The 25025-nt window shown below is 35.4% G+C and overlaps 1 protein-coding gene across 4 annotated transcripts in view; it reads right to left on the reverse strand.

Moving 5' to 3' along the window:
- Positions 1-25025, reverse strand: part of LOC126922042 (pikachurin) — a 264697-nt gene that overhangs the window by 35139 nt on the left and 204533 nt on the right. For all 4 annotated transcript variants that reach the window (XM_050734216.1, XM_050734219.1, XM_050734217.1 and 1 more), the window contains exons 8-9: positions 16601-16787; positions 4994-5133 (exon numbers count right to left, since the gene is read on the reverse strand). In XM_050734216.1, coding sequence (XP_050590173.1) covers positions 4994-5133; positions 16601-16787 — 327 coding nt within the window. The remainder of the gene's footprint in view (positions 1-4993; positions 5134-16600; positions 16788-25025) is intronic.

The raw sequence follows: 25025 nt of genomic DNA on the forward strand, positions 1-25025 counted from the left end.
TGAAAGAAAACCGGAACCTTCCCTTTGGAATTTTGGGAAGACCCCTCAGTACTATAATCTAGATTCCACCGTAGCCGTATTAAGAAACTGTTGTCATTCGATCTGACTGTATTTATTTAAGATTTATGATAGTGAGCTCGGGCTCGAGGCGACAACCAGTCGCCGAACGTAGCCGCGGTCAAGGAATGAACGTTTTGTCTAACAAAGGCATAAAGTAACTCTATAGCTCTCCTTAAAAGAAATACTTGGGACGGGGCACGACGGTAAGCATTTCAACGATTTCTATCCCGTGGCTCGCCACACGCGGACTCTATTCTTCGAGTAAGACGATTACCAGATGTTGACGCGTCTCCACAGTACATTTTCAGCTAGCCCGAGGACCCGCTATAAATCTTAAGATTTATTTAACGAAAGTCATTCAAACCGACAAACAGTCTTTGTTCCAACTATAGGAAAATTGGAGAAATCTATTTTTCTCACGAACGACGCTACCCGATAGCAACTTTCTCTTAAGGGCGGCTAGCACCCTTCTCTAACCACCAACATGGAAATTGACCAATTAACAGTAACGTCAATTTCCCTCACTTTCCGAACGAAGACTTTTCTCCACGAATCCGATGACCTCGTACCCTTAGACACACCCATCATAGTTTTCCTCGACAGCGTTACCGTGATGGAGAACTACTTTCCCGTACGATCTCAACGACGATTCAAGTAACTCTCGGATACGTAGTGATTGCCCCATGCATTAACATTGAGTACAAGTTAGACGCTAAAGAAGAGTAGAGTTCGTCATCCCGTTGACCGCGGATTCGTTATTGAATCTAGGATCATTTTCATTAGCTTCTCGAGTATCTAATTATCGTGATTACTTGTCAAATTCTATTATAATCATACTTGCACTAGTAAATATCTCCTCTATTGCATAATGATCACGTCTAATGCCAATAAGGACTCGTTTCACGCCCTTAACCCTAACTCTAATCTTAACGCCAACCCGACATATATATACACCATGTATCGATTATAACAGTGGCGGAAGCATTAAAGCGAGTCTCGTAAACGCGTGGAGCTGCATCTGATAAAATTACTATCGGCTTGTCAGTCGATATTACTTCCGGGATACTCGAGCAGTTTCACTGCCATTAGGTATGCACGGAGAAAATTGATCCTCCTTCTCCGATGTTTTGTCGCGTCTGATTTATTGAATATCTTTTTGTCTTCTCTTTCCGATCTGCTTTTCTATTGTTCGTATGCGATCTGGTTGATGCAATCTGTACATAATAACATTGCACCAATTACCGAATGAATTGAGGCAAGGAGGCGAGTGTTCCGTCGCGCAATATATCTGCACTCCATCCCGCACGGCTTGACAGCCAACGGTCTACGTGCCGCCCTGCAAACCCTCCATAGGCCCAAGAACCCACCATAAAGTTGAAATACTAACTGCATTGTTCGCACATATGGTTTAAGTCAATCTGTCTGCCCGAAAAGACTTTCTAATTCTAGAAGTGTTTTCGGCTGGTTTTTAGAAAAGTCCTTGGGTTTATTACGCGCTCTTAAGAATTACGGAGAAAGCGGGTAGTGGCCTAACGTAAAAAGCGGAGATCTACCTAACGGAAAACCCGAGTTTTCCCATAAACAATGTCGCCTAGGACCCACGTTGGTAGGAGGCTTCTTCCTCCTATCTTCCTTCCCAACATTGGTCATAACCAATCGGCATCGCGGATTATTGCCCTCACTTTCCTAACTAAAAATGTAAGCAACGAATCCGCGTTCTTCGTTCAAAGGGCACACTCATACCGAGCTTTCCTCTGTAATCACATCAGAAAAAAGTTTTCCTACAGCTTTCACGGTGCCTAGAGTTCCTACAGTCCCTATAGCTCTCACCGTTCCTATATCTCAGAGTTTTCCTTCGGCTCTCAAAGTGCCTACAAGACAGAGAGTTACTTCGGCTCTCACAGCTCCTATAGCTCTCATGGGCCTAGAGTCCTTATAGCTCTCACTCTCTCATCTAAGAATAATCCTTCTCTTCGTTATCTGTATCTTAATCAACGGCGTTACTACTTTGTGTGATTGTATAAAGTGTTGGAAATATATATTTTTATAACTCTGTGAATCCCACTGTTATACCACAACAACCACCCCTATTATCTTAACCGAAATCAGGGGATCGAACTATTCATGGTGTCGATTATTATAATCGTAACGGGAATTTACGACTCCCGTTAACGCGTATTCTCGCGACCGCGTCTCCCCGCGATAGCTCAAAAATACAGTGAGTATCGATTGATTAATTCGCTTTTTGTTCGTGATATTGCGTTTTCGAAGCGCGTGATCATTGACATTTATGTAAATTTATATTTTTATGAATACGGATTAAGAAGATGGCATTAAGATAAACCATAACGGAGGCAGTCTATATTTGCACATGAAAAAATTAAATTCTTAAACTTTAATTCCGATTCTAATTTGTAAAAGGGTAGATTGTCGAGTATAAGTCATGTATAATACAAAGTTTCAGTGCTTTGTAATAAGGTAATAAACAATGTCCATCCACACACGTTTACGAAAAAGATCATGAGAAAAGCAAAGTGTTAATATCAAATGCAAACTATTAAACTGAATGATTAAAAATACAGAGTATTTCTGCCAGAGAAAGAGTTTCTTTAATAAATATTTCCAATACGAAACCTAAAAAAGAACAGAATTCTTGCTCTCGTAATTTCATCTCATTTCCCCTCTATAAATCTACCGCCACAACTACCAATACTATTCAGATTCCCCGCTTCCACTCTCCGTGTACACCTTAAGCTCGTTTTAATTCGTTAAAACAAAAAGAAAGAAGATATTTCCACAAAATCGCATCGATCGCGACAAGTTATAGGGGAACGAGTTAAATCCAAAGCTCGGCTGGTAAACAACCAGGATGAATCAGAATCAGCAAACACTCGAAATTCAAACTCACCCTCTCTATCGTTTCCTCTTTAACTCCGCGCAGGTTCAATAGAATTTTTTCATGAAAATGTTATCAAAAGCACGCGCAATCCGCGACCACAGGTTCGAGCCACGATAAAGGATTAAACGTAAAGTTTACGGGGAAATGGGAGCTTGGTCAAGATTTAATTAATCGCCTGAGCGTTTCGGGCGTATTTCAAATCGTGGCAGCCATAATAGTTAATCGTTCATGGCTTCGACATTCGAAATCGGTTCGCGAAAACAAGTTTCCATTGAAATTTACGACATTGTAATTTCAGCCAATGGTACTATTACACCTTCCGCGTTCGATAACTCCCGACACCGTATTAGACGCTCTTGAAGGTTGGAAGTTAATACGATTAAATAATTTCTGAATTCCGCTTTGGATCTGAATTCATTGATTTTGGAAATTTTGAAATTAAACGAAGCTGAATTTATTATTACGGTCTTGGAGGAAAATTGTGTGAAATAAAAATGAGTAAGATTTTTAGAACCAGAGAGAGAATTGGGGATAAAGATAAACTCTGCTAGAAACGTCTCCTGTAGATTCTCCGAAATTGAAATTTCAACCTCGAAAACTATCTTCAGAACTGTCTTGGAAATTACCTTTGAGAATTATCATTTTCCTTCTTAGTAAGTATTTTATATATCGTCTTAATTTTTTTTTTCTTTTTTTTTTTTTTGGAAAAATTCACATGCTATTTTTTTTACTGAACTCTTTATTTATGAAGCGAAATTTATGTCATGATACACTTGTATATTTCCGCGGATTTTCACTCAAAATTTACTGGTATGCTCTAAAATAATAGCTAAAAATAACACTGAGGTATCATATAACAAAAAGTCCATAAATATCTTATTAAAAAAATATAACAAAAATGTGAAACGTGAAGAATAAACAGCTTACGATATATATATATACATATATATATATATATATATATATATATATATATATATATATATATAAACTTTCCTATATTCTATGTAAAAATCTTATATAAAAACGTTCTTTTCGTGTTACATTAAGTCGGATTTAATCATCTTTCTGTGTCCTGATGTATCTTTAAGAATACACTTTAACATTTTTCTAAGAGTGTACTTTCGACAAGTTTGAGTTTTGTTATCGATTTCCTAGACGTTCTGACATTAAAAATGATAGTCCACAGTAATCGAATGTGTACGAACGTTTTAGATTGAGAATCTTCGTGTCATTGTACGTGACTATTGATCTAAGTCCTTTCTACAGGTATAATTTTAATGTGTTTATTTGTTATAAACCAATTTTGAGTTTGATCTCGATACTGATTACTTCGTATGAAGGTAGCTAAAGTTGTATATCTTTGTGCAGTAATCTCAACAATACTTAATATAACATAAAATCAATGGATACATTTCAAATACTTGACATTTTTTCATAACTTACATTTCTACGAATGATCATTCCTATATATATACCAATTCGCTTGATTAGTATAACAGAACGATTTATAATATTAGCCATCTTCTAATTATTTTTTACTTAGATAGCTAGAGAACTCTTCCATCGAATACATTTTTACCTATGTAATTCAAAATCAGCAAATCAATATACATATACGAAGACCGCAGTTGATAAACGTGACAAGTACATTATTATCGGTTTTCTGATTTCAATATCGTTTTACAATTAAACGAACAAAGAAGGATATTAATATAATATAACTGATAATGGAAACAACCTGTTAAATTAAAAAATGCCAAGCTTTTAAAAATACTTGAGAAATGAATCATGTTTCCTAGAAGTTACAGTTATAATTACTAAGACAAAAGATATTTTAATATCTTAGGATAGGATGAAAGAGGCACATGTGTAATTTCAAAATCAAATAAAAAGACAATTGTGATAACGTGATATCGATCGACGACATACCGAGTTTCGAAATAGGTAGGCTTGTAGAAAATAGGAAATATGACATATCATGTTCTTTTCCTATAGTTCCCGTACAGTTCTTGTAGGTCCGGGAAAATTTACCTGAAGATCCACTCTGGTCTCGCAAAGATCGCCGGTGTATCCGAGGGGGCAGAGACATACAGCTGTGTCGCCTCCAGTAGCCAGGCACTTACCGCCATGGGAACAGGGCACCTTGCTGCATCTGTCCGCCGTACACTCCTCTGCAACGACAATAAATCAAACGGATCAATGGATCGAGTACGTCAACAACTATGAATACGACCGCGGAATCGCGTATGCAGCGCAAGAAATCTTCGATAAAATCGACGTGAATAGCAGGGCTCTGTTTGTATATTACGCGGTCGGAAAATATCGGCCAGTTCACTCTTTTGACTTTTCGCGTGTACGCGTCGATAGTATCGCCGACGTAAATATTTGACGAAAATACTCCTTTGCTACTATCATTTTCTGTTGCTATCCGATCTCGTTCTATCTCGTTTTCTATCTATTCTGACGACGGTAGGAAACGGAAACTGGTGAGATGTCTGCGAAATTATCTTCCGCCACGCTCGTTCGTCGACTCTATCGGAAATTTCAGACGAATGAAAGAGGGGCTTTCTTTCCCGTCTTTTTCCCTTCCTTTTTTCTTTCTTCTTTTTGTTTTTTGTTCTATTCGAGAGCCGGGTTGCGGCCGGGACTAAACCCGAGGACTCTTGAAAAATCGATGCTTCGCTTGTCGATTTTTCAATCGACGAAACGAGAAAATATTGATGATGTTCTGCGCGCTCGTGGCAGGATTTCAATCGCGCTGGGTTTGTTGCATTTCGGTTTCCAAAATTCGCATGACGTAATTTAGCAATGAATAAGGAAACAGCGAATAAGTTGTGGAAAGTTCTAAGAGTATTTCACACTCAGGTAAAAATAATTTGGCGAATCTTATAAACGATGATCGTATAAAATTCTCTAAAATTCTTTGACGATTAAAAAATACAATCTGTAGCAGACTTCTCTTTAATCGATCCATATGGAGCCTAACTTCTAACTGTGCCATAATTATAATATACCAAATATCATTTATTGTTTGTAAAAGCTATATACATATATACAATGTATTTTGATTACGTACAAAATTGCAAATATATATTACGAATATTACGAATATTACAATACAATTACGATACAATTAACGCATAATACAATTATATACATGCAAAATAATAATAATAATAATTTATTTCATTTTGCCTTCGTGGTCAGGAAATTCGACTTCGTTGCAATTTTTCTAATTTCGCACTTTCTCATCCGGTCTTCTCACTCGGTTTCATTTTTATGCTATCCTTAACCTAGATACCACATACTAAGAGTCTAAGAGTCTACGCTGGAAGTTCTTCCTATCCTGAAACTATTACTTTCGCCAGTCGTACTACTAAATGTCTGCTTATTGCACACTTTAATCTTTGATATTTCTTCCACCATTTCGTCCCTTACATTTTTCCTCTCTTATTCTTTCTATCATTTCTTAACCATTCCACCACCTGCTCCAATCTTTTATCCCTTGGAATCTTTTCCAGACTTGTGTTTATTCTTTCTGCTTCTATGCAGTCTTCTACCAAACGTTCTAACGTCTTAATATTTCTTTCACAGATTTAACATTCCTGTTCCATCCACCTGTTCCTCTTTTCCACGGTTTCACACCTCGCTCTAGTTACAATGCTTTGGTTCCCCGCTGCTCCTTTCTCCTCTAAATAGCGCGACATCCTGACATCTTATACGTATTTTATATAATGCGTATATTTTGAATTTCTGATCCTATTATACATATCATATTTATATATTGAATTTTCCTGAAATTATTCTTCCAACGTTTACATCCAATACAGCGGAATAAAGTTCCGTCTAAAAACAGATTTGACCATGTGGAGATCAAAGAAATAACTATACAAGATAACAAAAAAGTGGAACCATGGAAGGTATAAGCGTTCCAAAGGGCCAGCGTAATCGATATCGAAATTACGATACCCAACAGGAACGATTGTTTTCAAAGCTAAAAATTTCGAAGTCGCCGTGTAATCTGCAAGTTAAAAGAGTCGAAGCTTTCTGGGAAAAGTCGGTACATATTTGATTCGTTTCCGGGTATTCGAGAAGTTGAAGTGGACACAACGACGTGGAAACGATTACTTTCGAAATAACTTGATTTCCTGGAAATTAAAGTTAAGTTTCTGGTCTTAAAGTAACGTTCCCTGTGTTGAGTAGCTATTTCTTCGATTCGTTCCTCCTTAAGATGGCGATCAATATGAACGAATGCAAGGCTTGCCGTGTTGGAGACGCCATTGGAAAGACACTTTCGGTTCGGTTGTTCACCTGATTCAGTTATACACTGACACTCACGCATCCACGTGAAAATGGTTAAATTGGGATCGATCGAAAATTCTCCAACAGCTCCTCCGGATTACTTTTTTCTCGTCCCCGAAAAACTCCTTTTGTCTGCGCGATTCCGCTTAATAACGGGAACTAGCAACTTCCGCGACGAGTTTCCTCTCTCAAGTTCACTGGTTCGAAGTTGCTGGTTTAAAGTTCGAATGTACGGACTATCGATAACGGTAGTGGATTTCATTCTAGTTCTATGTTTTTTTTTTTCTTCCGATATATATACACTTACTGACAAAAGTCAAGAAACATAATAATCGCTTGAAAATTATTGTATTTTTTCTATCTTCTCAGATACATTGTTTGGAATTAAAAATACCACAAAGAGGTAACAGTTCATACATGAACATGCAATCAATTTTAATGTTAGATACCTAAAACGAACTGTGAAATTTGACGGTAATAACGTAATAGCGTGGGATCGTTTCTCACGTAATGATTCTGGTACGCTAATGCAAATGAAAGAAACTATGGATGGATTCGAGTATTTCAATATTCTACTATCTCGCATATTGCCATTTACAAACGAGAAAATGCCACGGTGGTCATTTCGACGCGATAGCGACCTGGAACGTCCCACTGAATTAATTAAGACGTTTCTTCTAGAACAAAATGTTAATATGATTAAGCGATCAAGTCAATCTCCTGACTTGAACCGAATTGAACATTTATGGGATCATGTTAGACGTCCATTGGGAGTTCAATCATATACAAATAAAGGAGAGTTAATGCATAAAATTACAAAAATATGGTGTGAAATATGGATTGCGTTTTGTGTTCGATTAGTTGAATCCATGGCACGCAAATGCCATGTAGTCATCGAATTTAAGGATTGTAAGGTTATTTAACGTCTTGTTGTTATTCAAAATTTTATTAGGTTATCTTTTATTTAGCTTTTTTTAACTTTCGTCACAAATTTTTATTTTGTTCATACGATTCAATATTAATTGTAGATTTTACATGAATATAATCGAAAGAAAACATATTGTCATCTCATGTATAGACTGTTATTTCCTTATACTATTTTTAATTTTATTCAATGTATCTCAGAAAATAAAATATATATAGTAATTTTCAAGCGATCGTAATGTCTCTTAACTTCTGTCAGTAAGTATATATGTAGGTATATTATAATCTATGGCATTGATGTTTGGAGAGTTCGCGTATAATTTTGTATCAAATTAATATTAGATACAACATAACTAGACTCCTAGTACTTTCGAGCTTTTTTTAGAAGGGCAGAATATTCTAGGAATTTAAAGGTCTTTCTTTGTTTACTTTAATATCTTGTAGAATACTGTAAATTCCATATTTTATTTTCAGACACACTTCCTTTTTCGTGGTCATATATGTTGTATGGTACATCGTTTCCGATATCTCTGTACCTGAAACTGTTCTCACGTCTTTTGTATAGAATTCTTCCCTTTTTTCTGGTAATCTTCTGTTTTTGGTGATCTTTATTTACTTCATTAGTGCACCTTTTTTTTAGCTATCCTATACTTGTTTCTTCCTGTGATTCTATTTTTAAATCTTCATGCTGTGTTTTTTGTTTGTTTCTCGTGGTCTCTTTTCGAATATCTATTTTATTATATCAAGCTCTTATAACTGCCTTTTTTTAGTATCGCAATTTTTCCTTCTTCCATATGTACTCTTTTATTGTTGTAATCTTTATTCCGTTAAGCACTTTTCTTCCTTAGAAATGTTTCGGAGATTCGTACAGCTAACAGTACATTTCCTATCATTGTTTTCTGGATATTATCGCCCACAGGAATAGTTGGAACAAATACGTTTCCAGAAAAAAAGTTCACGGTAGTCAAGTAATAGTCGTCAGAATCAATTTTGGGAAAAGACCACTTTCGACAGATCATTGTAGGTAACGTAGGGTGAAGGACGTCGTCCACGGCAGACACTATGTTGAGAGGCAGTTGATAACGTTACTTTGAAGTTGTTGAACCATCTTCGACTCTTTGATGCTCGGTAAAAATCGAAGACGTAGAAATGGATTCGAACCCTCGTGAAAAGTGCCAGTGTGACTACTCACTGCTTCCGTGAAGCTCCGGCAAGTGATTTTTAACATGGAATAACGCCTGGTTATCCTCAAGTGCTCCGTGGTATCTTCACACTCAAGTCAATTCACTACTCTTTGATAAGGTACATAAGCTCCATGTACTATGTATGTGACTATATCGCGTCAATTCCTTATGCGGTAGTATATCTTTGATTATTTATTTTTAATATGCGATTGTTAATAAACTGTGTGTATGAGTATATTCTTATGCAATTTATTTTTATAATTTTTGTTATCAAAAATTCTTATTGTATACTTATAGTTTAAATATATTAAATAATTAATTGTAGATAAAATTTTGTTATTTTAAATTATGTACTTCATTTTATTGTATTTTATTAACGAATAAACTGACTTAGAAGCATTAGCATTTAAATTGTAAATGTATTCTCAGTATATAAATAGCGACACGAAAAGGGTAAAGATTCATATCTAGAAAAACACGAGGTCGAGACAGGTTGCAAGAAAATTTCTGACTTTTATTATAAAATACCTGTTTTCTTCCTACGTACCAGTCATTTATCCCTTTTCTTATTATCTCTCATGCAAAGTAGATACCATATAGACACGGCAGTTCTTCTCATTCAGTCATCTAATCAGATATCTAGGAAGATTTGAGTTATTCTTTTTTCCCCGGCGAATCTTTTATCTTTCTGGTATAACTTTACTTAATAACGTCTCGGAACTTCCCGAAGCATGCCAGAAAAAAAAGGGAAAGAGAAATTGTTCGGAGAATCTTCTCAAACTTGGTGTTTCGAGATCAATGACGCGATATGGATGGAAATAATAAAAGGTATACATTCGAAAAATTATAGGTGGAGGGAAAGTTTCTTTGTCGAGAGAACGGAGCCGAGTTGCTAGATAAATATCCAACGGTACAAAATTCTCCGAATAAATATCTCGCCTATATTAATTTATCTTTTGCACAAATTTGTCAGATTCCATTTCATCAAACTATCAACGATGAAAAATCTTTTGTTAAAAAATCACCTTCTTTAAATTTTGTTTTCTCATTTGTACTTATTAGATGCAGAAAATTCTTTCCGTATTAAAATCGGAAAAAATTACAACGAATTTCGATCTTCAAAGACGATTAGATTTTCGTTAATCTAATTATAAATTAACGAATATTTATTAAATTGCGGATTTATACGTTTATACTAAATTTAAATATACACAAGATTAGATATGAATGAGTATAAACGCAAAAATGTATCAAATATAAAAGACAAAATACATGTCACAGTATCTAAGAAATAAAACATACTTTTATTCAAGTTTCATTTTTTTACCAGTATCTATAAAAATTAGAATTGTTATACATTTACCCAGTTTACTAATTGTAAATTCCTAGATTTTTGTTACCAAAAATATAAGTTCCTTCAAAAGATAAATTTTGTCTAGTACGTTTCACTAATTTTTATTTTTTTAATTGTAATTTTTATTTTCGCACGCATTCCACATCAACATACTATGTCGATTTAATTTTTTTTAAATTATGACCAATTACCACTTCTCGAATTACAAATGAGGCAAAACAACATAGTGTACACAACAGACAAAGCGTGTTTTCTCGCGCTGATCCGTTTTTCAAGTGTTTTATTCGAGCGAATAAATCGAAGCCGGTTGCAGACCAGGGAAGAAAAACTTCTGCCGCTTCCATCTGTTTAAAATTTCACGCGTGTTTCAGCCACTCCCATCGATAACGTATCGCGTCTACGCTTCGAACTCCTTAAGTCTACTTCATTCGTCTATACTTACTAATGCAAAGGAAATTTCGTTTCCTTGAGGATAAACGCGAGAAAAAGGAACACGTCGAGAGAGAAAAGAAAAAAATAGTATGGCGAATAGCGTCTGGTAAATTGAGAAACTTCGATTTGCGCGATTTCTATTGCCCTGGTTCGAACAATCACGATTCTTCGCCTTCGAACAGGTTCCTGCTAAAAATCGTCTAACTCATCCATTATAGCGTAATTCGTACCAGTCACGTTTCCTCTGCTTTCCTTTTACTACTGCCATTTCTCTGTTTGAATTATATTTCGTTCATACATATATCGGACGAAAAGGGTAATTCGGCTAACTGCTCTCGAAACGAGTTTATTCCACGAAAACTTTTGCTTTATCGAACGCCCCTTTCACGAGTCTGTATTACGCTTCTTGTATTTTACAATTTTATCATTCCTTTGGCGACGAGTCTTTTTGAAATTTTTATAAACTTCCCTCCGAGAACTCGATTTTTCTAGTTTAATTGAAATGTCGTTTGTGAAGATCGTTTTACTTTCGTTTTTGTGAAATTTCTTCTTTAAGGAATTCTGTAACGTATTTATACTATGATCTTGGATTTAAATTTGCATAGAAACCGATGAACATTTTTAAATTCGTATCTGAATTTTGATATGTATTAGCTTTATTACGTTATAATGATTTTATTAATACTACGTTATAATTCTTATTCAAGGTTTAATGTTGTATTGAGAGCGAAAGAGCGTAGCACGATGCAAGGGATTTTGAATCTCTGTCCGATTAGAAGCAACGATAAACGCTATGAAAAATTGATTACGATTCAAATTGTCTTTTCATACAGTATATTTTAAGACATACTCAATAGGATATAACCCAACTATCTATAATCGTATTGAACTGTTGAAAGGTTAAGGAACCCCGTTTCTCTAGAAATAGAGTTCGAAATAAAGTTAACAGTTAAAAGAAGAAACTCCTGTCTTGATTAATCTTCTTCCATTATCCAATTTGATTCATTTTAAAACATACATTCCCTAAATGTTATAAACGTATATATATTTGATCTATTTGTAGTAATGTTATTTTTGTCACGTTCTTATTACATACTGATTAACAGACGATTCGAAGCAATTTTTCAACCAATGATAAATTTGACACTTTCGTAAAAATCTGTAACTTAGCGATGATAATAACAAAGGATAAAATCGTTTCAAATGACTCGTTTATCAACAACGTTATAATTAAATTCTACAAAATATATTATATACCACATCGATAGATATTATACCAAATTTATCTATTTACTAATTTGCTAGAAAATTACTTTTACTGCAAAATTTGTTTACTGAATATACTAAATATTCTAACTAAATTATATCAACTATGTACAAAGCAAAATAAACAAATTTTACTATGTAACTAAAATCAAATTAAGCAAGGAGTCGCTATCTCTGACGAGCGCACGATAATTATCACCTAATTACTCTCCCGCGATGATGGACCCTCATAGCGTAGGTTAATTTCACATGTAATAAAAACGGTGGCGTGATGACAAGCCATTCGTTGTCGAAGAAATCTCGATACCACGCGAAACGATCACAGGGATAATTGATCAACACTTGATAATTAACGCTAGCCCTCGATTCACAACATGACGTCATCGTACGCTCTCTTGTCTTGGCTTTGATCATTAACTAATTAGCCGACATCGTAAATGCACACGGGAGATACCGTGTAGAATTTCGTTCAACGAATTCTCAGCCGACATAACGGTCGCTGGTGTTGCGTTATCTAATGGCTATAAAAGGACGAAAGAATTTGGTCATTTGTACGTTCGATGATTATCGCGTTTCAGAGCAACCTTGTATTTTTTAGCCTCCCCGAAATCGAAAGTACGATGTTCGTTTTACGTTAATCTATAATCTATGAGAAGAGAAAAATGTGTAAAGTACGATAATGAAGGATTGTAGTGATTTTGGATATTCGTATGGAAAATAACAAAATCATTTCGGCAGCGTATAGTTATGTACAATATATGTATATAAACTGCCTAAGAGTTCAAACGCGGATAAACAAAGGGACTTTCTCTGTTTAACAGACAATGCGACCTTATTTGTCGTTACGAACAACCGATTTGCCAAACAGTCAGTTCACAGACGGACAGTGAGAGAAGAAGAACGATTTCAAGCGTTAGAAATAGACACGATTATAAGAAAGGATTATTTAGAACATTGAAGATTTACAGAAGAAGAGTGGTAGTTTAGGACGTGGAAAATCGAGTCTCGATTTTCAGACTTAAGAATCGATCCTTGAATTATCCGAGAATTGAACATTATATGTATATAGGATTACAGATATCGAATATTGATACAGTTAATTCAAGAATGGAAGAACTCGATGTCAAGTATTGGATTTTTATTTACAAATTCAATATACAATTCAATATAGAATTCAATACTATAATTCAATATCTTAGGGGATTTAGTTAATTTCGAGACTGTGAAATTTGATTACTTCAGAATTCGTCATTTGTCACATTCATCCGTTAACGTTAAGTCAGTTAGGCTTGAGATTATACTGAGTTTCGCTATTCCAGATTACTCGTATCGAATTAGAAGTAAGCGTGGTTAATCAATAGATTGCTGGAACTCGAACATCGTCATATTTCCTTTTCGAAAATAAATTATGATTTATCAAAATATATTTCGTAGTTTTTGAAATTCAATTAATACCGATATTTCATTAAGTACAGAGGAAAAACTGAAACAATGGAAAGAAGATATTTCCTGGCAAATCGGGAGATCGTATACAGCGAACGTTGGAGGATTTTCTAACTAAATTCATGTGACACCTGTTGTATGTTCGCCGACATAGGAGCTAATTCGAGCAGCCGATATCGTGCGGCTTCCTACAGCCAAACAAAATGTAGCTTCAGTACGCCTAATTATGGGCCGCATTGTTTTATCGTCGCGATTATTGCTCGCTTGGAATTACGAATCACCACAAGTTAATCCGTTAAAGTAGTTTCACATTGTGACATTTATATCGTTATTTCGCTTGGATTTATCGATACCAGATCGTATATTTTATTCTATGTATTAAGTTGATCGAACAATTTTGCTGGTCTATTTCTCAAAAAGAAAGCAATCAATAGATAATATTAACCATATAAAATTTTATGACAAACATCGATCTATAGATTTGAATTCTCTTCTGAGAAACGGAAAACATATATCGAATATTGTTTGGAAATGTAAAAAGAAATTTTTGTTCTTTTATATCAACAGAATTGATTCTAAAATTTATGTTGAGAATTTTGATGACTCGTTTTAATTAAACTAGTTATCCTACGATTTTTTAAAGTACAAATTAATTTTAAAGGAACCATAACAATTCTTTAACGATTTCGGTAATTGTTCCTTTAGTTGGTACAAATTTCACAAAATTTAATTTCAAGTTTTACTTTTGAAAAAAGCTACATTTCATACGTATCAACCAAAACGTAAATTCTTCCAAAAGGTAAGCAAGGAGAAAGGTCGTTATAATAGAAATTTCCAATATAAAACCACCTACGATGCAGTAAATCCCAACTGATGCTCTCAAAATGTACGAAAACAAAATGTCAAAATGGCTCCCTTTCCCGAAGGTACAAGGAAATATTTTACCAGCAAGTACTCGCGAAACGAATGGAGACGTCCGAACGATTTGCTTTGATATCATCCAAAGAATCCTCTCTCTTTGATGCGTTTTCTGGTGAAGCCGCATGTTTTAGAATTCACGAAGGACCTAAACTAGTGGACAGTAGAGCACCAAAAAATGTACCGATTCTCAGGGAATTTGATCCTTTGATGCTTTCTGTATTCTGTTCGAGAATAGAGACGTGCACGACGAAGCGGTAGTACGTATATCGTTCGTACAGAAACCCAGAATCGTTCTTAAAAGCTATCTTTCGAGAGGTTACGCTTCAAGAGATTACACGTATTTCCTTCGAACAGGTTCAATAGAGATTTGACAGTCGATAGAACGGTCTCGACCTCCGTGGTTTCAGATAAGAAAACGCAGCAACTTTAATCGACACTTCGTTCTGATCGACTGCTTTGCGTGTTAGAAGTCGTATACGCGCGTGTGGAAGGATCGGACTGTGAAAAATTGATCTTTCAGGAAGCAGATACTCGGAGAAGTTTAGTATCACGTTTTAGTGACGATTTTATGTTCTTTTTCACAGTAAAAGAGACTTGAGAGATAAACAGACTTTAAACAAATGTAGGAACTTACTACAATTAGTCTATATAAAATGGGTTAAAGAGATGTTGGTTAAACAGGAAACGATGGTTGTTTAACGCGAACTAAATACAATAACGCACTATAATTAAGACAACTAAATAGTTAATTTGCAACTCTCGTCACTACGGTTCCAACGCTCTCTCTCACGCGGACCACACTCTCTCGACAACGCAATTCGCACTCTCTGACTTCTCGACTCACACTGACTGTTAATTCGTCTTTCTCCCTTAGCATCCCTTTCTCTTTTCTCTTAGCCCCATCACGCACGTGTACCGCAACCGCTCGTGGCCAGGGTCACGCAGGCCTTTTCCGCGTAACTATTCGATTGAAAGGCCGACGATACACCGACGATGGGCCTGTCAGCACTTAGGCTTTCTCGCGACATTGTTTGTAGTTTGCCCCATATTTCTTAGACCTTTCGTCCACGATACTACATAAATCTGGTCCAAAGCTAATTTGTTAATTTTCTTATACTTTCAAAAAAGCTGAACAAATTCTGGGATACTCATAGATGTTTCTATCGTATCATATTAATAATATTTAAATAAAATCACCAAAATTAAAGTTAACTAACTAATATTAGTTAATATTAAGTTAAACATTGGAAACTTGTACAGTGAATGGAATAAATTAGATTAAATTATTAATCTGCTGCAGACAAATTTAGTTTAAATCCATATTTTTTAATCGTTTCAGCTTTTTGAAAACCCTGAGAAAATTCTATAGCATCTCTGCTACAGTATACAATCGTTCATTGACTAAAACAATTGAAACTTTTGCAGTCAAAGAGTTACGTTAAATAAATAGATGATCGATAGTAGGTTCCAATTAAAAAACAATATTCGTTTCAACGAAAACCTTGATTTTAAAATGTGTCTTTCACATTCAATTACTACAGTCATCGAGCGATATTCAATTTAAAAATTCAAATTTACTATAATATCAAACATATTATACGATAGCGACATAATAAAATAAATTTCGTTTCTCTTCTTAAAATCGAGCGCGAAACATTTCTAGCTGTCTGCTCGAAAACATCCGAAAAATATTCGTCGCGAAGCTAATCTCGGACACGAATATTTGCAGATTCGAAGAGCAGGTGCGTATGAAAGAACAGGTTGTTACTCGGAGAAAGTAGAAGGTCCGTTTAATTAGTAAGTTGTACTCACCAATGTCGAAACCATTCACCGCGTCTCCCTGCGGCGCAAGGGGGAAACGATAGCGGTATTCATTGGCTTCCAGATGCCGGATGCAACCCTTAAATCCGATCCTCACCGGAAGTCGCTCGAGGCCGGTTGTGTTTCCGGGGCCGCCAACGAACAACGGTTCAAGGAACGTAATCCTCGCAAACAACCCCTGCAATCAAATACAGAACAATCTGGTTCACGTAGCTGTAGAAAATCGTTGTATAATTCGCGATCTTCCACCAGACTACCTATCCGCGACTGCCTGGTTTGTGCGTTCGTACGGCTTTCGAGTGCCGGCCCTCCCCCTTTCTTTTTTTCCCCTCGTGCGATTCTACTGTCGCTTTTGGCCGAATTTCGCCGACGAAACTTTTTTTCCTGTTTGAGATTGGATAGGCCTCTGATGAAGACTATTTCATCGGAAATTTTATTCATTGAAAAGGATTCTAGTTTGATGGTTCGAGGATTTGTAAATGGGAGAATGCAGATATTTTTGTCAGACTATGTTGGGAGAGAGGTATTGTGTTTGGCCTTAATGTACGTATGTATGTATGTATGTATGTTAGTTTATTTGTGCCCCTAACTTAACCGATTTTGACTTAATAGCTCTCAATTGATTCGCGTCCGCCACAGGAGTATTGTACGCTATGTAGAATACTGAAAAAAGCGAAATGGCGGCAGATACAAACTGTAAAAAAAGTTCATGTATCTAGATCGCTAAATTCAAGAAGGGGATGTGCCTATTTTTTTCATTATAGGGTCGAAAAAGATTGAACAAATATTTTAGAAATATTATCCCATTACGTAAAACTGAAAAAATAGAAAAGCAGGATGTATGTGTTTCACTAAAAACTATGAGATGCACGTACAGATATTTTTAAGTAATAGTTGCCGAATTTACAGATAAACAGGTTTAAAAATGTCATAATCGGACAACGGCACTGATTAAATGTTGGTAATAACTAACACTCCTGTAAGAAGTTTCGATGTTGCACTCGACATAATATTAATTGGTATACTTTAAAGCATCGCCAAAATGTACGAAACACCTATTGCAAATTGTATATGGTTACAATGACGATTAAACTCCGTAAATATTGTGGCTCCCGACATTATTAAACGTTACTTATCTGCAAATTCGGCAATTACACCGGTTACTTAAAAATATTTAAATGTGTACCTCACATTCTTCAGCAAAACACGTACATCTAGCTTTTTCATTTTTTTTTTCTTTTCTTTTTTTTTCTTTCTTTTTTTTTTTTTTTTTTTTTTTTTTTTTTTTTTTTTTTTTTTTTTTTTTAAGTTTTCCCACTCTGTTGTTCTTTTTGGGTTCACATGATCCGAAGTAGATGTTACGTTCCAATACATATATTTCCACCGTTCGCGGACAGACGCGATCGCGAGATAACGCGTCAACGAGAGTCGTAAATTCTCGTTACGATTAAACAATCGACGCCACGAACTGATTGATCCCCTATTTCTATTATGAGAATAGAGGTGGTTGGAATGAGTGCATACGGAATACTACAATTGATTTGTTAACAAAAATTTTAATAACAAGTAAGACGAAAATATAACAACTAAGGTTTTGTTAGTGGTTTGCTTATAACGAGACCTTTCGTACTTCCCAGCTTGAGATAGACTGACTGATTCTTTTGTTCGAAACCACGAATTCTATCCTTTGTTGCCCTTCGATATCCTTACTACACATGCGTTTATTAGATGTACCGCGGCGGTTGCTGCGTATGCGTTCTTCCGAGAATTTGGCGAAAGAAACGTAGAGATATCGATGGTACATTGGGCATGTCGATATTATGCTTTGACGGCATAGCTCTTTGTACCGCGAAGTCGTTGAAAAGTTCCGTGGTCGACGCCGCCATAAATTAAAGTTTCCTTGAACACTTGATTAGAGAGATGATTGGCAAACCGTAACAACATATTATTAAAACGTAGGTTGTTTCTAAATATTTGGTTTTAGTATTTAATATAATTCTATTATCTTTTGTATATTGTGTAAAATAAATACGACCGGATTTAATATTACCAAGAAATATCAATGTGATTTAACATTTGATATCAACAGAATTTTGTTTAATTTTTTGAACACATATTTGACGATTTTGTTAACGAAAATGTATATTACATTCCCAGAGGTTTCAGTTTCTAGGGATCGTATACTTGTTCTGTGGCAAGGAAATTATTTTCAGGACATGTAATTACGAAGGAATTTGGTTCGTGCTCCGTGAGACACGTGTTAATATCGATGGGGAGAAGCATTCGACTTTGTGATAATTCGGCGAGTTTCGCAGTTACACTTCACACGATTAAATTCATCTTCGGTGCAGACTACATATTTCTGGTAAATCGAGCGTGTCTGATGTGGCGAACGAAATTGATTTGACACGCTTCTCGCGCACCCCAGTGTATGAAACTATTGCTCCTCATACTGGATTCTTTAAAACCTTCTGCATTTTTCTAAATGAAATATAGATTAAGAAATTATGTAAGGAATATAAGGTTTATATTTCCGCTTTTTAAAAGATACAGTTTTATTAAAACTAAGACATTTCATATAGTATATAAAATTCACTCAGTTTGTGGATATAAAAAAATTAGAATCGATTTTAGTTTCTAAAATAATTGAAATTTTTCAAAAAATTTATCTAGAACCATCAGCGTTATTTTTTGAAAAATAATTTTTTTTCCATAAAACATTCACTCTTTCGTTTCTCTTATTAAAAATCTTGCTCCCTTTAATAAACAGATCTGAAAATATCATAAAAATAGTATAAAAGATTTGACAAAGTATACGGATTGGAGGAACAAGTCTCTTAAAACATTCTGCATAAAAAACACTAATTTTTGAAAATATTTTCTCCAAATAGAGAATGTCTTTTTTTCAAACTCCTGGGATTCTCCAGCTTCAACATCTCCTCAACGTCTTCAAACCTCAAACCCTGAATACACAAACTCCCCTTATTCGGGCGTCTTAACTTACCCTTGGCACTTGAAAGTCACACAATCGACCAATTCGTATTCACAAATTTCCACATTGTGAGCTCGATTTTCGTTCAAAATGACACTCTATCACGATGTCGGAGAAATAAGCACGTGGTTGTAACGTAGCCCTCGGAAATGACGAAAAGCTTCGGCACGGCGGTAAAACGCGACGTGAGATGCTAGGTAGCAATTTACGTGGGATTATACATCCAAGGTGGCCCATATTTGCCTACTCGGTGCCTGAGTATAGCTGTTGGGAATTTATTGTATTCCTAGTTCGCCTAGAACCTCCCTGTGCATCCTTATACGGGTATACTCGTGTCTGTGCATTAATACTCAAAAATATATGGGCACATATGTTTATATTTATACTCATTTATACTATATATACTTATTTTTAACAAGATATAAATTAATTACAAAAATTACAAATAGAAGAACTTAATATCGTAGAATTAATTGTTACTTTACAATGCAAAAATTTGAAATTCTAGAATTTTATCCTTTATCAAAATTATCATATTAAGTTGTCCGAAAAGTGTCTCTCTTTTACAGACCCGTCTTTTACAACGATACATCTTTACACAAACATGAAACTTAATCTGTCGAATGTTGTGATCTTTATTTTGATAAAACAAAATGGATCATACGTAATTCGACAAAATAATATAAAACGTAAAATATTGTGCATCCATTATTTCCTTATAAAACGAAAGAAACTTTTCGGGCGATCTAATAGAATATCAGCATGCGATAAAATTTGATTTTAATTGAAAGTTAATATGCAATAAAAAGATTGGCATCTATAAGTGTCAAGTATGGAGCGGTCAAGTATGATTATGGAGCGGTTTTTTAAAATTTAGATTTATAGAGTTTGTTACATTCAGTTCATCTGTTTGTCATGATTAATCTTAACGACAGTATTTAAAACTGTATCGTACGTTGGCAGATGATATATTTAATCTTAATATACGATTGATAGCACAAGAAGACATTAAATATTGCTTTTAAATCATTAGTTTGTCGTTTATTAATATAGTCTTAGTAATCATTAGACGCTATAAAAATCGACCAAAATGTCCACATATTTATGAGCGATAGTGTACTGTACGTACGTATCAAACACGATGTATGAAAAGGGCTAAGGGTTGACTTGTATGTACGCGCGAATCCTGGCTCGCAGCCTTCGAGTTAATGCACTTACAAAAGTCTCGAAAGTTTCAGCGTGAGCTGTACGGACCAGTTTGCCCGGGAATCATCTAGTTCCAGCTCCGTCTAAAAGGTTTCTCTGTTAGTTCGAAACTCGCGACGAAGAAACTATCGACCTGCGTCGATTGGAACGAAAAATAATTTTGATCGGATTTCTTTTCGGATGAGGAAAGTTTTCTAGTTATCCTGAGGAAATCTACAAATTAGGGCGCTTGGATTTTTGCTTAATTATGCTAGAGAGATTAGTTTAGATGTATTCTCATTTAGATATAATGTTGAATTAATTTAAAGTGTTTTAATGTTTTCTTTTTTTTATTTTGTTTTCTAAATATTTCTTTGTCCCTATGTTTGGCTACGTTGCAGAACTTGCAGAAAAACTATTAACTGTTCTATTATTAATTCGTAAATTAGAAATTACCAACGTGTATACAGATTTTACTAGAAACTCGCCGCTCATGTATTAAAACGATACCAACAATGAATTGACCAAACTTCTGTTTTAAACAAGTTTCCGTTAGTTATTGCAATTAATTCTCAGGCCAAACTATTTTACTTGTGAACTAAAAAAGCTCGTTAATGGAAAATCAATAAGGATCAAACGATTTATTAAAAACTTTTATCTAATTAATCCATCTCCGTAATTTGCTAAAATTCACGTGACCTGAATTTCTGTTTTCCTCCGTTTCCAGCAACGTGTCGAATTCAATTAATTATCAAATTATAAAACAAGCAGAGATAAATTTCTTAGCGTGTTAAATCTGCGCTGATTATAGTGTCATATCTCGCTGTAAAGGGTATCGTTTAGGTTAATCCCTCTTTCTACTTGGATTTTGTATTGTGTTCTGTTAGCTTCTCATTAAACAAAAGAGACAGATCGCAATCAACGTTACGTGAGCAATATTTCGTGTAGATGAGAAGGAAAAAGAGAATCGTTTCGTAAATAATTCTGTTTCCAATTAAAATACGCGCGTAGATCGTGCTCGACGAGTGGTGAGATTGTTTCGACGTCAAACTAAACGAATCCTTGGACTTTTCTTGGAGATTGTTCGTCGTGCAATGATAACTTGTAATTGACTTTCAAGTTTTAATTTCATCCAATTCCTGTTCTACCATGAAAACTTTTTGTTAATCAATTCCGGAACTGAACGCATCGGATCGTTTTTTCTTCATCGAAAACCAGGACTATCATCGTTAAAAGGATAAAAGCTTCCACGACTGAATTATATTTATTTAGATATCTTGGAAATTAGTATGTCGACCTCTTAATTAACTAAGATCTTGTATTTCGACTTAGGAAAAGTGGATCGAATAAATTGCGAGATACGTGATGATGCGAGATGAGAATGAAGAGAAAGACTCTTGCGCGGAAAATATAACATAACAACATAAAAGACACAGATACTTTAAAAAATGTCAAAGTATGGTAGAAGGATCTAATGAAAGCGTTAAATAATACAAAAAGGATATAAAGTACATGAAATTTATGTAGGAAGTAAAATATAAAAATCCAAAGACCAGAGTCAAAATCTCCTCCAGTTTGCCCTCCAGTTTGGATCAATCCTCTACTCCAATTTCTATAACAAGCTTTCTCCATTAAACGCGACAAAACGTAAACCAAGATCGTGACTTTCAAATTTTCTGTATTTTCAAATTTCCCGTAAAAAGGTGAAAGGGCAGAATTTATGAAACAGTTTCTATTTTTTAACAATTTCCATTCGAACGCATTTTCTATATAACATATTGTAGCATCCGCACAGTTTCTCTCACACGTTCTTGTAAAACCAACGTGTAAATAATATCAGAAGTTTTAGTCATAATTTTTTTTTAACTATTACCTACACTTGCATTAGAAACTACAATGACTCTTAAAGGACTTTGTTCGTTTCATGTTTGTAAAATGAACAAAAATTTCGTAAAATAATCCAACTATTTAATTGAAAAATACACGCTTGCACATATATATACGTAATATATTTACTCTAAACGTAGAGGCCTTTTCTTCAGGAAACTATTTAATCACATCGACTGGCCAAAACTAATTGTCGATAAATGCTCAAAAAGGAAATAAATTTTTCCTGGGGTATTTACGTACTCGCGAAGAAAGAGAAAAGAATCTTATGATATAGTATATCTATGATATATTTTTCGATCGTTCGCGGAGGTTGCACTTCGCTATTATGAAAATATTAAGTTGCGTATTGACGTGCAACGAAAGTGAAGCGGGCCACGATTAACATCGAGTTGTGAGAAATGATACATGTATCAGCCTAAATGAGATTTTACGGCAAAGATGAAAGGATACGCTCTTTTAGAAATGCAGGTTAGCCCAATTTCCCTTTGATGTTGCCTCACCGAAAGTCCGGTCAGTGCCGCGCGCGTGGCAGGATTCATTTTCGAAACGCGTGATTCCTCTTTGCGCCGCGGTGGTCTGTTGAAAAAGGCGCACCATGCGGTAAATCCGAAATACGCTTCCCTCGTCGCTTTTATTAACTCCGACTGTTCATTGTCGGACCAAGGATTCCGTTTTTGAAATCCAACGAATATTCTGTACGTTCTTTTCTCTTTTATACGATATGAAGTTTAATATTATATTTTGAAGCGTCAAAATTTGAAATTTTTCAATAATCGATTTACTTAGCCAAATATAGATCCATATTACAGTTCTATACAGTCTATACAGTGTCGCCGATGCTAGTTTTAATTACATAATATTAGAAATAACCCAGTATTTTTACAGAGTAATAATTTGATATTTTGGAAACATTCAAAGCATAGTACTTGTTACGATATTTAGTACATAAAACGAATTTCTGTCTAAGTTTTGTTATTTAAATTATTTTGCGCACTGTAATTATAACCAACTTATAATTTCGTTTACTCTCAACTCCTTCACTATCTTTGATTTCTATTGTTATCACGTGCCGTACAAAATCCTTTCCATCTTGTCTACCGGCGAATCACCATCTTAGACCGATCATCCGTCCGCATCCTCATCGCGCGGAATTCTTTCATTCGAGATTTCAAGCAAGGTTTCCCACGGGGGACAGCGTACAATTTATTTCTCTTTGCTCGATCCCTGTCGCTCGACCCATTTTTCACGCGAAAACTGCGAGTGTGTTCTCGAGTTGGAACCTCGTGGGGGACAACCACGAGGTCGTTTGAAGATGGAGAATGTGGATAATCCGTCGTTTTCAAGCGAATTCGCGAGACGACGCGATACAATCCGGTTTCTCGTCGTTCGTTTCAGTTTCTTTCTGGCGAAACCGACAGGGAACAGTCGGTTATCGTTACGATGAGTTATCAGATGTGTTTAATCTGACGTTACTTCCCAACGAAAGACTGGTTTTCTACGACTCAGAAGATCTTATTGAAGGGATGTGAAAGATGGGGACAAGAAACATACTTTTTAACTAATCCCATTAATTCCACGGTGGAATACCAGGCTCTGTGCATTTTCCTTGCTTTTTCATGCTTTCTTTCTTTCTTTAGAGTTGCTTTCCTCGTCATTGAGGATTAAAGACGTCTCTTCCAGTTGGAATGAAGCGAAGGAATGGCGTGTGTTCCGTACCGCGACTCAGTCGTTACACACTCGTCGATTTCTTCATCACAACAACCTTTCGAGAATAGCCGTTTCTAACTTTCTAAAGATGCCATATATCTTCTCCCAGTTTTTTTCTCTGCCTATACTTTCCTTAACATATTCTCCAAGTCAGTAATAATCCCCAAGTAGCCGTTACTGCCGCGTCGAAAATTAATCTCTATTATCACTGATTTCATCTGCCCGCCATAAGGTTTAATGTTTGCCGTCGAGTTCTTTGTTTTTACGATGCATTGTTTAAGTCGAGGCGCTGCTTAATTTTATTAACGGCAACGGTTAAACGTTGAGACACGCGAGATTTCAGTTTAAGGGTGATCAGTTTTCATTTTTCCTACCAGTTTTTCCAACCAATTAGCAGCAACGACCGTTGCCCTTACTTACTCACCGAAAATTGTAATTGGCGAATCAAGTTGCTCCATGTTCTAGGTACGCCCATCTTAAGTTTTCATCTTTTCCACATGTATCACCGATACTTCACTTGCACTCAGCTCTCCGCACAAGACACGCAGTAAAACCACACTATTCCGTTCACCTAACGTACACCTAACGTTCATCCGCACATTCAGTCTTTGAAGGTGTTCTTTGTGAAATATACAGTTATAT

This window comes from Bombus affinis, chromosome 11, assembly GCF_024516045.1.
Source record: "Bombus affinis isolate iyBomAffi1 chromosome 11, iyBomAffi1.2, whole genome shotgun sequence".
NCBI classification, from domain to species: domain Eukaryota; kingdom Metazoa; phylum Arthropoda; class Insecta; order Hymenoptera; family Apidae; genus Bombus; species Bombus affinis.